This window comes from Macrobrachium nipponense, chromosome 2, assembly GCF_015104395.2.
Source record: "Macrobrachium nipponense isolate FS-2020 chromosome 2, ASM1510439v2, whole genome shotgun sequence".
In the NCBI taxonomy this organism is placed as follows: domain Eukaryota; kingdom Metazoa; phylum Arthropoda; class Malacostraca; order Decapoda; family Palaemonidae; genus Macrobrachium; species Macrobrachium nipponense.
Window position 1 is genome coordinate 120,377,268 of NC_087201.1, and position 16,212 is coordinate 120,393,479.

The 16,212-nt window shown below is 41.5% G+C and overlaps 1 protein-coding gene across 1 annotated transcript in view; it reads left to right on the forward strand.

Annotated features, from left to right (window-relative positions):
• Nucleotides 1-2,543: 2,543 nt before the first annotated feature.
• Nucleotides 2,544-16,212, forward strand: part of LOC135220951 (rhodanese domain-containing protein CG4456-like) — a 30,456-nt gene continuing 16,787 nt past the window's right edge. The window contains exons 1-3 of the mRNA XM_064258604.1: nucleotides 2,544-2,685; nucleotides 6,063-6,181; nucleotides 14,091-14,210. Coding sequence (XP_064114674.1) covers nucleotides 6,067-6,181; nucleotides 14,091-14,210 — 235 coding nt within the window. The 5' untranslated portion in view covers nucleotides 2,544-2,685; nucleotides 6,063-6,066. The remainder of the gene's footprint in view (nucleotides 2,686-6,062; nucleotides 6,182-14,090; nucleotides 14,211-16,212) is intronic.

The window sequence follows — 16,212 nt, forward strand, 5'->3', positions numbered from 1 at the left end:
ATCTGACCAACAATAAAAAGTACAGGAAGATCAGACAAAGTATTGAACATTGGCCATCTGGGTTCCAACAAAATCGTATTGTAGAAACTGTATTATGTTGTCTAAGAATTGGCCATACTCAATTGACCCACCGATTCCTCTTGGAGGGGCTAACTGCACTAGTCTGTATGCAGTGTTACTCTCCTCTTACTGTGGAACACATTATATTCATTGCCATAGGTATTCTGCAGCACGACAGAGACATGGGTTAGTGGACAGGGATATAGCAGAACTGCTTGGTCTGGATGTAGCTGTTAATAGAATTGTTGGATTCGTCAGAGACATTAACCTTTTTAATGAAATTTATTATTGACCTCTCGGTACATTGCAGAGTGTAGTGTATACACGAAGTTGTTTATATAAGCATGCTTATATGAATATGAGTATGTGTATAGTATATGTATGTATACATTTTTTATTCTTGTTTGCACACTTGAAATGCGAAGTTATAATTTTTATGGCGGATATCAGTTTTTACCATAGTTTTAAAATCACCTTTATTTTATTTGTTTAATTGATAAAATCATCAACATAAATATTCATGTCAAACCAATTTCATTATAGCGCTGAATAATCCCTATGGATTCCAGTGCTTGGCTTAAATCCTAAATTTCATATTCCATTCCAGTCCATTCCACCAGCATCCTGCAGCCGGATATTGCATCGCGGCATGGAAGCCTACAGGGTGTGGCCCCAATATGGTCGCGGCCATGGTAGATAATGAGGGTGGCCGTCTTCCCCGTTTTTTGGCGAGGGATATGAGCAGGGGGATTCGCACCTCATGGCGTTCCTCCTGAACTTCCGATGGAAGAAACACCAGGCTGCGTTGTCTCCTTGATTCTGTCACCAGGTAGTTGGTTGATGGCGGGGTGGTGAGTTTGGTGGCCCTGCTGCCCTGGTGGCTCTCTTAGCTTCTGGGCTTTATTGACCCATTCAACGACGGGCAGGGCGTTGGTGTTGGGAATCTGTCCATGAGCCTCTGGGGACAGCTGGCAGAGAAATATCTCACAGGAGAAGGTGATCTTCCTCCGCCCGTCAGGGCCAATCTCCAGTAGTAAGAGGAAACCCATTAGTATTCCATTAACTTGTCCCAGGCATTCTTTGGGTCTGCGTTGCGCATTGGCTTGATGATGAGATCGAAGACGTGGGGCGCCCTCACGGGGATGGAGAGGAAGTATGTGTCGAAGAGCTTCTGCTTCAGCTCACTGAGGGTGACAGGGTTGACTTGTGTGTTTAGCCACGGGGATAAGTGGCCGAAAACATCCGCTGGGAGAGCTGCTGTGATGATGTCAGCCTTGATCACCTCATCTGTGTGCCCCACAATCCTGAATTGGCCCTCCGCCCAGTAGAACCATGAGGTTGGTTTTGCTGACAAAAGGGTGGCAATTTGACCGACTGAGCAGCGGTTGTGCAGGTTGTGGTGGAGGCTGGGAGGCTCTGGGTAGCCTCCGAGAAACTGTGTGCTGCGGAGTCTGGCATTATCATCTCACAAGAAACCGTCAACATGAGTCGTGAATGGCGGGCCAAACCGTTTGTAAAACGCCAAAACACACCGTGGGAAGATGTGCCATATTGAGTCCGCTGATGGCGTTGGTGTCAACCGTGGAGAAGAACTTTCAGAGACCTAGACTGTGGTGCCATATTTAGTCGTTAAAGGTACTCTGAAGGTGAGTGGCCATAATGAGTACGTTAATGGCTGAGCCAAAACTGCTATGTCACCATACAGTCCAGGAGGTCACCGGTTGTGAGGTATCGACAAAGAGACAAGTAAAGCAGTACTGATGTTTATTACAGGTAAACAGGAGATTATAAACGGGTGCAGACGGATGTGTAGTATCCGACCGGCAGAGGCAAAAACTGACTCTTTGCCAGCAAATTTATGTTTCTACACAGACATGCATATAATATGAATATAATTAGTTGCATTTATCACAGATACTTGAGTAATATGTTAGCGGCAAGGCTGGAAAATGCTTTACATTGGGATAAGGTACCTACAATGCAGTTAGATTAATTATGTACAGGGTATTAGTGGAAAAGTGTTGTCCTTACAAATTAAGGATAAGCAGTTAAAAGAAATAATACTAACTGGGACAAAAAGCATGCAGAGAGAAATGAATGACAAGAGAAAATTAAGAATTTACAGAAAATATAAAGAAAACAAGTGAAGACATCTTGTTTGACATCATTAAAAAAACGCTGATCAGCAGCGCTAGACTAGGTACAGTAGAATTAGATGATAGAAATAGGCTAAGAGGAGAAGATACGAATTGTTTGCGCTGTCAACAACAAAAATGAAAACAGCATTTCTTACTCTGCTGGCCATCAAATAGTTAGATTAGAGATAGATTTAGTTTTGTGAGGCAGCCATATCAGGAAAATAAGGAGAAAAATAGAGCTAATATGTATACTTTCATTTACAGATCTGCTGAAGGAGGAAACTGAAAATAGGAAAGAATTTATACAATATTTATTACGTTACAAAGACAACAAACAGGCAAATGAGGACACTAGCAAAGGGAGCCGTTTCAAAGAGGCAAAATCCGTCTATTACTACTACAAAGATATCAAGGCTGGCTAACATTCATACCATAGGCTAAGGCTATAACATAGGTAGAGAGATACGAAATAGAGTAACGGAGCCGGGTAAGTATGCGGATATAGCTACGCTGCTACGTATATTTGATGTGTTGTCACTTAGGCTGGAGCATTCATATTAAGAGGGAGAGGATTAAATGTATCCAAGGAAATACCCGACGTGCCACTATTGGTTAGGGTAGATTAACCCACAAGCTTTTTTTCCCCTACATTTTTGTTTCTTTTTGTTTTAAGCGGCTGTAGGTAATCTGATTAGGCTACTTACTTCACAGATGGTAAATAATATTTGGAGGTCTGTCTACTAAGAGTACTCAGTTCGGTCAGCTAAAAACAAATACAAAACAAGTAGTTTAAAATGCCAGGATAAAGGTATTACAATCCAAGTGGAAAGAAATAATTCGAGTGACAAGGAGAAACAGTAAAAGTCCAGGTTAAACTTATGCTAAGGGTCTGGATACATGAGCGCTAAAAATGTTGCTTTGCTGACGCTGTATAGCATAAAGTTTTTGGCCAAGCTACACGAGCGTTAATGAATATCAAACAAGCATGTTTAGTTCATTATAGGGTAACCAACCGACTGGACTAGTCAAGCCACTGACTACCCGCGTTTGTGGCCACCCTCCGAAAAAGTACTTTAACACGTCCTGACACCGGAGATGGTCATCAGTCATGAGTTGTTGGTGGTGAGAGGTGCAGCTTGAGACCTCTACTCTCCTTTCGAAGTAAGTATTTTCTTCAAAGTTAGAAATTAAGGCCATATTTTAAGATTAAACAGAGGGTAATGAAAAGTGCACACTACCTCCATGACCGAAGATTAACGCCATCTTGATGTTTGCGGAGTCGCTTGTGTCAACAAACTTTCCATTTCCTGTGCTAAATCCACATACCACTTGTACCCATAGATGCTGGGACATTTTCATCACAATAATCGTAAACACCGACTTCCAACCACTACTTTTTAAGGAAACTACGATTTTTGGTAGAAGAAGAAGAAGCGTGCACTAGATAATTATTTAAATAAATAGTTAAACAGCAGTATAAGGTCATGAATTGCATAAATATTTTTCCATATTTATGATTATTAATTTGAAAATATCGTTGTTGAAAAAGTAACTAGATTCCTGACTCAAATATCAACAGTTTTGCTTGTGAACGGTACCTATGGCATTCTTCGCGCTCTTCAATTGCTTATCAGTGTTGCCAATTGGTGTGTGTTTACCCTCCAAACTGGGTTTAAGACTTACACAAAACCAGGTAAATAAGTGAAATTAGCGTATTCATGTGTGGTGTATATACATATTACAGCAATTTTATCATTATTGCATTACTTTGACAACTAGAATTCATGGAAACAGTTTGCAAATACATTGGCATATGTGTGAAGCTCTACTAGATTGACAACGATGAGTCATTTTGCCGGCATCTGCTCTTATGTACTTCAGAAATGTTTGTAATTTTTCGGGGTTAATTTGGTTGCAAAAAAGGGATAATAGACATGAATTAAACATTTTGAAGTAACAAAATACTGTAAAGTTAAACTAAATAATGAGTAAAGTAAACAATTAAGGAATAAAGCTTTGCACCTCATAAACCATGTACTTGTGTGCTGCCCGTAACTGTGTTTGTGGAGTGAGCACTTAGGAACTAGGAACTGCAGCGTAGTTCAAGTGCAATTTAGAGTGAATTAAGACCAAAATGTGTATAATTACAATCAAATAAGCACTGTGGAGTTGTGATGGCAGTGAGGATAAAACCACCAATTACAAGGTAAAAATTAATTTCATCTCAAACCATGACCCCGGGAATAGAAAGTTTCATACTTTCACTAATACAGGCAACAAAATATTGTTTTATTGTGCTGATTACAACTACAATCTTGAGTATGATCAATAAATGTTACATATATACACTAACATTGTTCAAATGAGTGCTGGGAAGGCTGGGAAAGATGGTGGCTTGGCTTTGGTTATATATATTGTGCATAAAGTTAGGGGGATTACTCCATCCTAGCATCCACAAGGTACTTGGTGTTACTGGTACTGAGGGTGGGTTTTGTGCTCCAATTTTACCACTTTATACCCTAGAGATGCCCACAAGTCCTTGGTTACTTTCTCCCTAAGGCTTACTGTGGTGAGAAGTTGGGTGAATGAAAGACAACTGGCATTCTCTTCTAATGGCAACCAGTTGGATTTCTTGCTGACTGTACCTGGTACACATTTGTTATATAACAGAGCTTCCAGCCTCGGAGTGTTATTGTAGTTACTAGATGTGACTCCCTCAATCCCCTCTGTAACAAGAGTGAGAGGTAGAATATAGTTATTGTGGAATTTGCAGTGTGTTTCCTTCTGAGCTGGTCTATCCCACACTGGAAACCAGAAGTTCTCCAAATATCTTAGAGTAATGTTACAAATAAGTCATAACTCTGGCACATGGCTCTATCTGCCTGGACGTCACATATGCTAGGATGTAATAGTGTTTACAGAAATCAGAAGTCATCTTTCCCTTGCCCACATATACCAAAAAGCAGAAAGAAAGGGAGATCAACACCAGACATGATCTACTTCCCAAAGAATGAGTTTTCCATATAAAAGAGAAAGGTTTTTATAACTAAAAAAAATCACAAATTTAAGATATTTATATACAAACTGTAGTCTTTGTCAAAAGCCCACCCTAAACGAAACTGGCATTTGTCCCTTTGCTAAAGAAATAAGCGGTCGTTATTTACAGAGCGATTGATTAAGTTCCCCACCCAGGTCCTCTACTCCTCTCACTCAGTTGCTACAAGTACTTTCTTGTTAGACCAGCTTTTGCTGGGGGTATACGTATCTGTATAAAAGAATTCCAGGTTAGTATATCTAAGAAGATATAAATTATTCTTAATTTGTGTTGCTTGTCAGTCAGCTTCAGAAAAGCAGAAATGGAGCACATTGAATTTCTTATTGCTGTACTTATTGTCAAGCCCATCATCAAATGGGTTGCCTTTTTCTTTGACAATGAGTGACAACCACCTGCTGTCAGGAAAGTAGGAACAGTAAAGTGTCCAACGAAGAGTGTAGATTTGACAGTAGCCTGCCATTTATATTTGGGGGTTGCTTCAGAAATGTTTTCCAGTATAGTCAGATTTGAAAGGGTTGAAAGGAAAGACAGATAGAAAGTGTTAGCCAGGTAGGGTTAGAAGATGAAGTGTGGGAATGAATGCATAGTGATACAGTGTATTCAAGGGGGTAGCACACTGCTGAGGAGCTTTCTGTGTAGGAATGGGGAGCATCTGATGCTACAAAAGATCAGGTTCAGTGGGTTCTTCCTTGTTAAGCTTGTGAAATATAATCATCCGTTACTTTTTTTGTGCTTAACTTCAGACCCACTTTTTATTTGGGTAAATGACTTTGATGAAAAATATTATACCTCAACTTCCTTTATTGCAGCTAGATGATGATCATACGGAAGACCTTTCCAAGACTTGTCTTTAATTCAAGATGTTTGATGCTGCCTTTGACATCTCAGTTTCCACAAGGATTTTCAACTAATATTTCTTTGCCACCAGGTATTTTGTTTATTAAGGTTAAATTAATTTTTGTTACTGTTATGACAGTTATTTAATAGTAAAAGGTGGTAGAAATAACAATTGGATAGGTAGTAACAAAATAAAAATTCTTTGTAGATACAAACCACTTCATTTTGGTATATTTCATGGGGAGACAGACAATTTTTGTGAAATTAAATGTTCTGCTTCCATGAAGGTCAGGGACAAACCTGTAGTTTTTGATCTCTCCTATTAACTACCTCACCAAGTTTTAAACTTTACCATCCATATGACAGATCTTGCATTTATTTAGAGGAGAAAATGAGAAACCATTTATGTAATGTAATTTTAAACTTACAAATGAGACCTACAGTACGTATTTGATTTTTTTATACTATATTCATACAAACTGCAAACAATTTTCTTACCAATGCTGAATTCCATTAAGCAGGAAGGCCTTATGTGTGATAGCTTTGTATGCAGTGTAACTTAAGCTTAGCTAGCTGCAGTATGTTCTGTTCCAGGAGCTGATGGAGTTGTGGGTTTTAAATTTGTCCTTCTAGTATTGATTTTATCTGATTTACTACCTGTTTAATTCTAGTCATTCACAGTTACACCCAAAGGTCTGACATGACCGAAATAAGAGCAAAATATCTGTCAGCTGCGTATGGTAACTCAGTTGCTCATACAGGATACGTAGTATCCCTTGGGACATCCTATTCGTTAAAGCTGCATTTCTTTCTCTATCTTGGTTGTGTCTTGGTGCAGTAACCCTTATCCATACAGCAGTTCTGCTCATGTTGCTTAGACATTAATGCTTATTAGCAAAACCTTGAAAATAACTGGGGAGACAAATTCCTTCTTTCTCTGATTCAGTACATAAAGGAAATTAATAGCAAAGAACCTCAAGTATAAATGAGCATGAATTTATAATGAAGAATGAAGAGGAATTAAGTAAAAAAGATCAATTACTATGCAGTTTTCAGCAATAACCAATCATTTTCAAGGGCTTTTCACATAATGAACAGGGTGCTTATGGTGTGGATGGAGTACTGCATTCAGAAATGATTGCTGATCTCATAACTACCTAGAAAAAAGACTGAGCACCATATATTCTAGATGCTCAAGGTTAAGGCTTGTCAGAACTCCTGTGAAACATTCACAGAAAGTTCAGCAGATTTCAAAGACACTTTGACCTAGCTAAAGTTCTCATAACAGGCAAAGGTGTTAGAAAATTTTTAATAACCATGTTGACCTAGATAAAGTTTTCATAACAGGCAAAGGTGTCAGAAAATTTTAATACCCATATTGAAATCATCATAAAGGATATGAGCTTTATGGCCGGAGTTATGATGTTAAGCACACCCGGTGTTGGGGGTCTGTGGCTTTCGAATTTGTCCCAGAATTCGTGGCTAAGACCCAGAATCCCTCAGTTTTGCCTAATTTTCCATTCCCTCGCTGAATGACTGTGGACAACCATCCGCAAGAGCTCTTGCTTTGTTCCATCAGAGCACTACGATGCTATTTGAAAAGGACTCGTTACCTAAGGCCTAGGTGCCATAGACTTTTTGTTAGCACTGGTCGGTCCTGAAGGGATGTGTCCAAAAACACGATTTCATTCTGGTTGCGTGAGATGATTAAACAGGCTTACTACTCTCTTGATAATTCTGTTACTGAGTCTGTGCAGGCTAGAGCACATGACATCAGAGGTATAAGTTCCTCTCTGGCATTTAAGAAAAACTTATCTGTTCATAGAATTTTGAATGCTGGTTCTTGGTTGTGTCAGTCCATGTTCACTTCCTTTTACCTAAAGGACGTTGCCCACAGGTGGTGGCTGCCGAACAAGTGTAATTCACCTGGTGCCCTTGGTGGGGCGATTTGTATCTTACTTAAGATGATTGTGTGGAAGAGAGAATGAGTGAGTTGGCTGGTCTCTTTCCTTCTCTTTGTTCCTTTCTTCTTCCTATGGGCGGGTCGAAGAATAGACACATCATATGCTGGAACTGGTCTGATATAGGTGAGTAGGGTGGTCATATTGGTGGTGGTTTTTGCATTGTTACTATACAATAGACAGATCTGCTATTCAGTAGCAAGAGCTCCTCTCTCTAGCAAGGGGAGTGAGGAGTGTTAGCAAACCCCCTTGATGGTCTTTTTAAAGAAGACAACGAGCCAGACAGAAGAGGAAGACAGGGTATCGGCCGTCCTGTCGGAAGAGGAAACTCAAGACCAGGATGCGAAGCCCTCTTCTGCTTATTCTAGTCTGTTAAGGTTTCTTTTACAGACTTATCCAGATTTTTTTTAACCTGCTTCGCCTTCTTCACCTCCGTCGATGTTTGTGAAGGATAGGAGATCAGCGCCTTTGGGGTTACCGAAACTAGTTCTTTCTCAGTCCTCAAAGAAAGCACTGAAGGAAGTAGAAGAGTGGCTTGCTAAGAAGAGGGAGTCAGGCAAGGCTTCGTTCACTTTTCCTCCATTGAAACTGCAGAATAAAACCTACAGGTTTTATGCGACAGGAGAAGTTCCTTCTTTGGGAGTTTCTGCCTCCTCCCAAGGAGACTTCTCCGGTCTTGTGGACTCAAACAGAAGAGCAGCGTTCTTGGCTGCGAAAGTGTTGTTCTCTTCATCCAAGTTGGATCACCTGGTGAAGAACTTATACAAGTTGATCGAAGTCTTCAGTTTTCTGGATTGGACTATTGCAGCGTAAGCCAGAAAAATTGAAGATTGCCAGTCTCTAGATGAGGATTTTTCTGCCGACTGGCTCAATGTGTTGTCCTGGTGCGGACAGGGCAGTGAGAGACGGTTCAGGGGAATTGGCCGCCCTATTCACTTTGAGAGTACTAAAGAAGAGAGAACGGTGGTGCTCCTTCACATCTCGAGGAGTAACCACGAACCAAAAATCGGCTTTGTTGTTCTCCCCCCTGAGTAAATCTCACCTGTTTCCAGAAGAAACCATTAAGCATGTGCTGTCGGACTCGAGAAAAAGTCCACCAATGATCTTCTCTTTCAGTCAGCGAGAAGACCTAAGGAACCTCCAGCGACAGGAGCCAAAGCTTCTCCTCTACAAAAACCACTCTTTCGAGGAGGTAAATCAAGGTGGCAGCAGAGACCAAGAACAAATCTACGAACCACCTCCAAGTCTACCAAGAAACCTTCCTTTAGGACAGAGAAATGATCGGAAGGTCTTTCACACACCCGTGGGGGGCAAGACTCCACAACTACTGGGAGGAATGGAGTCGAAGAGGAGCAGAACAGTGGGTAATTCAGGTGCTTCGAGAGGGATATGTGATCCCTTTTACGCAGGATCCACCACTGTACAATACACCTGTCTGCTTGACAGCATACTCGACAGGATCAACAAGAGCTTTGGCTTTAGCCAAAGAAGTAGAAGGGCTCATCAACAAAGAGGCCATAGAGGAAGTAACAGACACGAACTCCCCAGGGTTTTGCAACAGGCTCTTCATAGTCCCCAAGGCATCAGATGGATGGAGACCTGTGTTGGACGTAAGCGCTCTGAACCTCTTTGTCTGGAAGACGAAATTCCGAATGGAAACCAGTCGATCGGTAATGTCAGCCATCCAACCGGGCGACTGGATGGTATCTCTCGACATGAAGGATGCATACTTCCATGTCCCCATCCATCAGGACTCCAGGAAGTTCCTGAGATTCGTCTTCAAGAAGAGAGTCTTCCAGTTCAGAGCCCTCTGCTTCGGTCTGTCAACCGCCCCTCAAGTATTTACTCGGATTCTCGCTCTTCTGGGAAAGTGGCTGCATTTGATGGGGATCAACACAGCTTTTTACTTAGATGACTGGCTCCTGAGAGCCAGATCCAGGCGTTAGTGTGTGAAGGACTTGGAGAAGATACTTTGACACAATAATTGGGTATCATAGTAAATACGGAGAAGTCCCAATTGATTCCAACTCAGAGGATTCTCTATTTAGGGATGATACTAGACACTCTAGCTTTTAGGGTTTTTCTCTCCCCGAAGAGGATAGAGTCCTGCCTGTCAACAGTCCAGCAATTTCTGGTTCGCCTGTCCTGCTCACGCTCGAATGGATGAGCCTACTCGGGACCCTGGCTTCAGTGAAGAGTTTTGTCAGGTTAGGACGCCTACACATGAGGCTGCTTCAGTTCTTCCTGAAAGCAAATTGGTCTCGGAAGACACGGTCGCACTCACTAGTTTTCCCCCTGACGGAAGAGATAAAGATGGATCTCCGTTGGTGGCTTCCGAGGGAAAGATTACAAGAAGGAATCTCCCTAGTTGTGTCGAACCCCAACCTGCAGTTCTTCTCAGACGCCTCAGACAGCGGATGGGGAGCCCTCCTAGGAGACAAGAGAGTGTCAGGTCTGTGGACAGAACGAGAAAAGACCTTGCACATCAATGGGAAGGAATTGAAGGCCATCCTCTTAGGGCTACAAGCGTTCGACCACTTAGTCACCGGAAGAAACGTAGCGGTCTACTCGGACAACACCACAGCGTTGTCATATTTACGGAAGCAGGGAGGGACCCAGTCGTTCTCTCTCAAAAAGATAGCCGAAGATCTCCTCACCTGGACGAACAAGAAGAGGATCACCCTTTTTCCAGGCTGAGCTAGAAGTCCCATGTTCAGTCATCTCCTGTAGAAGCTCCGGCTTCTCAGAAGACTGGAGTACACTCGAGGGACAGTCCCCGACCCATGCAAATGTCATCACTGCTGGTTGGCAGTCACTCATGGCCACGCTCACCTGGCAAAACTTCAGTCTATGACAGGTTGGGTATGGATGCTCAGGATCCCTCATCTATCCCCCTCATCTATTATGAGTCTTATCGTGTTGAAAAGTATTGTAAAGTATTAGTTGTAAGTAAGGTGTTTTTTGTATTACATATAAACGAAGAGTTCTTTTATAAATGTGTTTTATTGTAGTGTCTTAGCCGAACAATTATAGAGCCGTGATTTCCACGAGCGGCAGGATACTAAATTCAAATTTAGCGCGTCGCGTCGCCAACACTGGTGGTGATGACGTCATCTCCCTCCACTCGCGGGAGAACCAGGTACAACTGCCCAGGTGAATTCAATTCTTTTCCTGCCGGCGTCGGTGTGAACATCGGGGTGGTCGGTGCGGTTGGATGACTTTGCTTCGCTTTTTTCTTGTGGATTTGATCTTCGGAATTGGTGAAGTACTCTTTTTTGGCGTTGTTGTTATTTTGCTTTTTATTTAGGCGTTGCCATGTCGGATTCTAGTCCGTCGGGAGTTAGGTTTTGCATCTCAGGATGTAAAAACTAGATTATCCAAGCTAGAGTATGATTCTCACACTAAATGTGTTTAAGTGTAGGGACAGGTTTGTTCAGCAGATCGAACATGTAACGAGTGTAGTGATTGGACTGATTCTCAATGGAAGTTTTTTAGTTCATACTCGGAGAAATTAGCTAAAGACAGAATTAGAAAAAAAGCAGCGCTTAGGGAAAGTAGACTTAGCTCTGCTTCGTCTTGCGATGCATCTGTTCCTTCTGTTTCTCCTCAAATTGTTATGTCTCCTTTAACTACACCTCCTATTCCTCCTACTAATCCCACTTCTCCGGCTTCCCGTGTAGTTTTCTTCCGACACCATTGCCAGTCTGGAATCGAGGTTAGATCAGAATGTTCGCGACATCGAGGAAACAACCGTCTTCCTCTCTTTTGTTCTCCAGTCCCAGATCCTCTAGCTTGGTCGGTGGACGCAATGCTGTTGGATTGGTCGGGTCTGGAAGCTTATGCATTCCCTCCGTTCGGTCTAATAAGAGAGGTGCTGAACAAGTTCATGTCGCACAGCAATGTAACGCTAACGTTAATCGCTCCCTTTTGGCCCAGGAAAGAGTGGTTCCCGGACCTTCTCCAGTTGTTAGTAGACTTCCCCAGACTTCTTCCTCCAGAGAAGTGGCTTCTCAAACAACCTCACTTCAAGAGGTTCCACCAAAACTTGTCCGCTCTAGCTCTGACAGGGTTTCAGACTGTCGGAATCTTGTCACGAGCGAAAGGATTTTCAAGAAGAGCTGCAGAAGCTATCGCTCGTTGTAGGAGAGAGTCTTCTAACAAACTCTATCAAGGGAAGTGGAGAATCTTCAGAGAGTGGTGTAGAAGTGCTAAAGTCTCTACTTCTGCGACCTCTTTTAACAGAAATAGCAGATTTTCTTCTATTTCTTAGGAACTCTAAGAAACTGGCTCCTTCGACGATCAGAGGATATAGAGCCATGCTCTCTTCGGTTTTTCGACATCGAGGTTTGGATATTTCCTCCAATTCAGATCTCGTCGCCTACATTAGGTCTTTCGAAACCACTAAGCTCCCGCAAAGATACAGTGGCTTGGAACTTAGATGTGGTGCTTAAGTTCCTCATGGGGCCACAGTTTGAGCCTTTGAAGTCGGCTTCACTCAGGAACTTGACTAAGAAGGCACTCTTTCTTATTGCACTAGCTTCTGCTAAGCGTGTCAGCGAATTGCACGCTATAGACAAAAGAGTCGGTTTCTCTCAAGGCAATGCTGTATTTTCGGTATCTTTGAAACCTTTCTAGCCAAAAATGAGAATCCTTCTAATCCTTGGCCGAGGAGTTTTGTGGTAAGGAACTTATCTGATTTGGTTGGACATGAGGAGGAAGAAAGGCTCTTATGTCCAGTCATGGCTATTAAGCTAGTATTTTTCCCTTGTTTGTTTTTTTTTTTTTTTTTTTTGCCATATAAGGGTCTCAGAGGACAATCTTCTAAGCTCTGGACCTCGGTTCAAAATCCCTCTCGTCCTCTTTCTAAGAATGCTATATCGTTCTTTATTAGAGAGCTTATCAGGGAAGCTCACTCGCAGTCCGAGAACGACAATCTTTCCGTTCTGAGAGTTAAAGCTCACGAGGTTAGAGCAGTGGCAACTTCTTTAGCATTCAGAAAGAATTTATCTTTAGCTTCGATTCTTCAGAGCACGTTGGAGATCGAATTCGGTTTTTGCGAGTCATTATCTAAAAGAGATAGAAACGGTTTTCGAGAATTGTAAAACGTTTAGGTCCGGTGGCGGTTTCTGGCTGGTGTTGGGAGAAACGGCACAGGGGTCGTCAACTCTATGCTAACTTTTCACCTTGAATAGGTTGTCGAGTTCAAGGGAAGCTGGGGGTACTGAGTACCTGGGATACTCACCAGTCTGTTAGGTCAGATTTTACAATGGTTGGGTATATATGTTTTTAAATCTGGTGTTGGTGACAAATGTTTTGTATGATTGAATTTCTGGTCTTAGCCCAGGGCAAGGGCAATCTTTGTTGTTACTATCCTCCGTCAGTCAGCCTTGTCTCGCTTGAACTACGGAAGGATTCCACTCCTGTAGAGGCTAACTTTGGTCAAATTCCAATTCCTCTACAATAGTAAGAAGAGCACCGACCAGAGGCAGTAACAGTCTGCTGTAGCTCTCTTACAAGGTAAGGTACAACAGACACCTTGAGTGTTTACTGGTATTGCAATAAATGTAAAACCATTTAAAAATACTAGTGGTCCACTGAATCCCACCTTCCCATAAATGTGTAATCAGCTCTATAATTGTTCGGTAAGACACTACAATAAAAATGAAATTTTCATTATTAAAATGAAGTTTTATTGTATACTTACCGAACAATTATGATTATACCCACCCTCCTCCCCTTAGGTGGACGGACGGGCAGAAAGAATTGGATTCACCTGGGCAGTTGTACCTGGTTCTCCCGCGAGTGGAGGGAGATGACGTCATCACCACCAGTGTTGGCGACGCCGACGCGCTAAATTTGAATTTAGTATCCTGCCGCTCGTGGAAATCACGGTCTCTATAATTGTTCGGTAAGTATACAATAAAACTCATTTTAATAATGAAAATCATTTTTGTAATTAGCTATTAGTAAAGTAATTTTATAATGAATTGATTTTATTGAAATTCTTTTGTGATGATTCTGTCACGGTATTTTTTTCAGATATTGATTATTCTGAATTGCAAAGGAAATTAGACTCGGATGAAATAACATTAATTGATGTCCGTTTGCCCAAAGAACGGTCAGAAGAAGGAATGATTCCAAAATCCAAAAATATTGTATGTAAGTACTACAGCGTTTGAACTGATTTCCAATTGTATATACAGGCAGTCCCTAGTTATCGGTGGGGGTTCCATTCCAACTTTTTTATGATAAGCAAAAATCGGCAATTTTCTGCGCTTATCAGCACTTGTAACAGCACTGATACCTGAAAATCATTGCATTTCAGTGCCAAAAATTAGCAATTTTTGACATTAGAAAAGCCCCATAAAACTGGATCTTCTATAACTGAGGCCGCCAATAACTTGGGATTGCCTGTACTGTATATAAACCATAATTCAGGCAGACATTATTGCCAGTGCAAGCAAGGAGTGTAGCTAAATAAGCTAGAATTGCATTTACAGGCAGTCCCAGTTATCAGCATAGGTTCCATTCCAACAGCATGACGATAAGCGAAAATCGCTGATAACCAAAAATCAGCAGTTTTCGGGGGGTTATTGCTGCCAATACCTGATTATCAGTGCCAAAAATTGCAGATTTTTGTTGTTAAGCAAGCACCTGAAAACTGGATCGCCGATAATTGAGGCCACCAATAACCAGGGACTGCCTGTAAAGTAAGTTTAACTTGCTTGATTAATGCTTTAAATCTCTTTAGGATACATACATTGTTTCTTAGGATTGCTACTTGTAACTATTTTTATCTTGTTTAATGTTGAGGATATGGAGTAATGTAAGTTATCTTTAATTGTTGTGATATACCTACCTTTATCTCTCAGTCTTCTTTTTAGATTGAAAATTGGCATGGCTTGTCTTTCGAACTTGACGTCTAACTGAATTTTAATGTTAGACTAGAATTATTTGAGATGAATCTTACCTACTGTTAAATTTAGCTATATCTCCCCGCCGATTAGGCGAGTCGGCATTCAAATAAAAAATTCGAATGGCTGCCCGGATGACTGTCTAGTTTACCTGTTCTCCACCAGGTGTGTTTTAAATGTTTTAGCTCTTGTCAGAATTCTCCTTGCCACCATTGCGGCTAGGCGATTGTTGGTATTCTATGAAGTTTGGCTGTTTTACACCTGTTTACGGTATTGTAATTTCATTTTCCTAGGATATCTTCCACCGGAAGTAAAACCAATAACATCAGGCTATGTAGGAATGTTTTGGTGTAACCAGGATGGTGAAATTAGAAGTTGATCTACATTCCTTTGTACTGGCAGGGGTACAGAGTGTGATTTTGGAACTACTAGATGTGAAGAATGTAGGGATTTAATTTGAGAAATTTATGCCTGAATATGTCAGATATAGGAAAGACTTTAACTAATAGAATGTGAGAGCAATTAGTTAGATCAGGACTTAAACCTGTCAGGCTATCCCTACTCAGACTAGGCATTTTAGTAGGCTAGTATTTACTTCCATTGTAGCTCCGCCTTCTGCTCCCCATTCGGTTCAGGAAAAGCGTAACGAGAAGTTAGAACATTAACCTATTTTTAGTTCTAATACAATTTGAACTTAGTTCGTGATGGGAACGTTCCGAATCCCTCCAGTGTGCGCTCATTTTTTCGTTCCCTGTTAGAAGTAAGGTGTGGGTGCCCTCGTCTGTATGTAGCCCGAGCCTAGGACTGCCCTGCGACAGTTGGAAACGTCCGCTGCCAAGGAACCAGGTCGGTTCTTGGGGCGATGGGATTCTGTGCCTTCCAATACCTACTTCGCCCTTTTCATGGTCTGAATATCTTTTAAAGCGTTCGCCAAAGGACCATTAAAGAGTTCACACAAGGACCATTTCGGTAAGCGTTGATGCTTGCTCCGTAGGCGCATTCTGTCGTCTTCAACACCTAGTTTGAGGTGTTAGCATGCATAGACTTAATAATATATGATATAGGTATAGACATTTTATTGAGATGATAATGTATCTGTAGCGAGTTTTACACGTTTAGATATGTCGACTGTTTATCTCTCATGTTTTGGTTATTCTAAATTCATGTATGCTAGCATATTCCATTTTCTTCGTAATGCTTGTGTTTGTTCTTTGCGTGCTTCCTCTTTGGCTATCGGGAAATCTCTT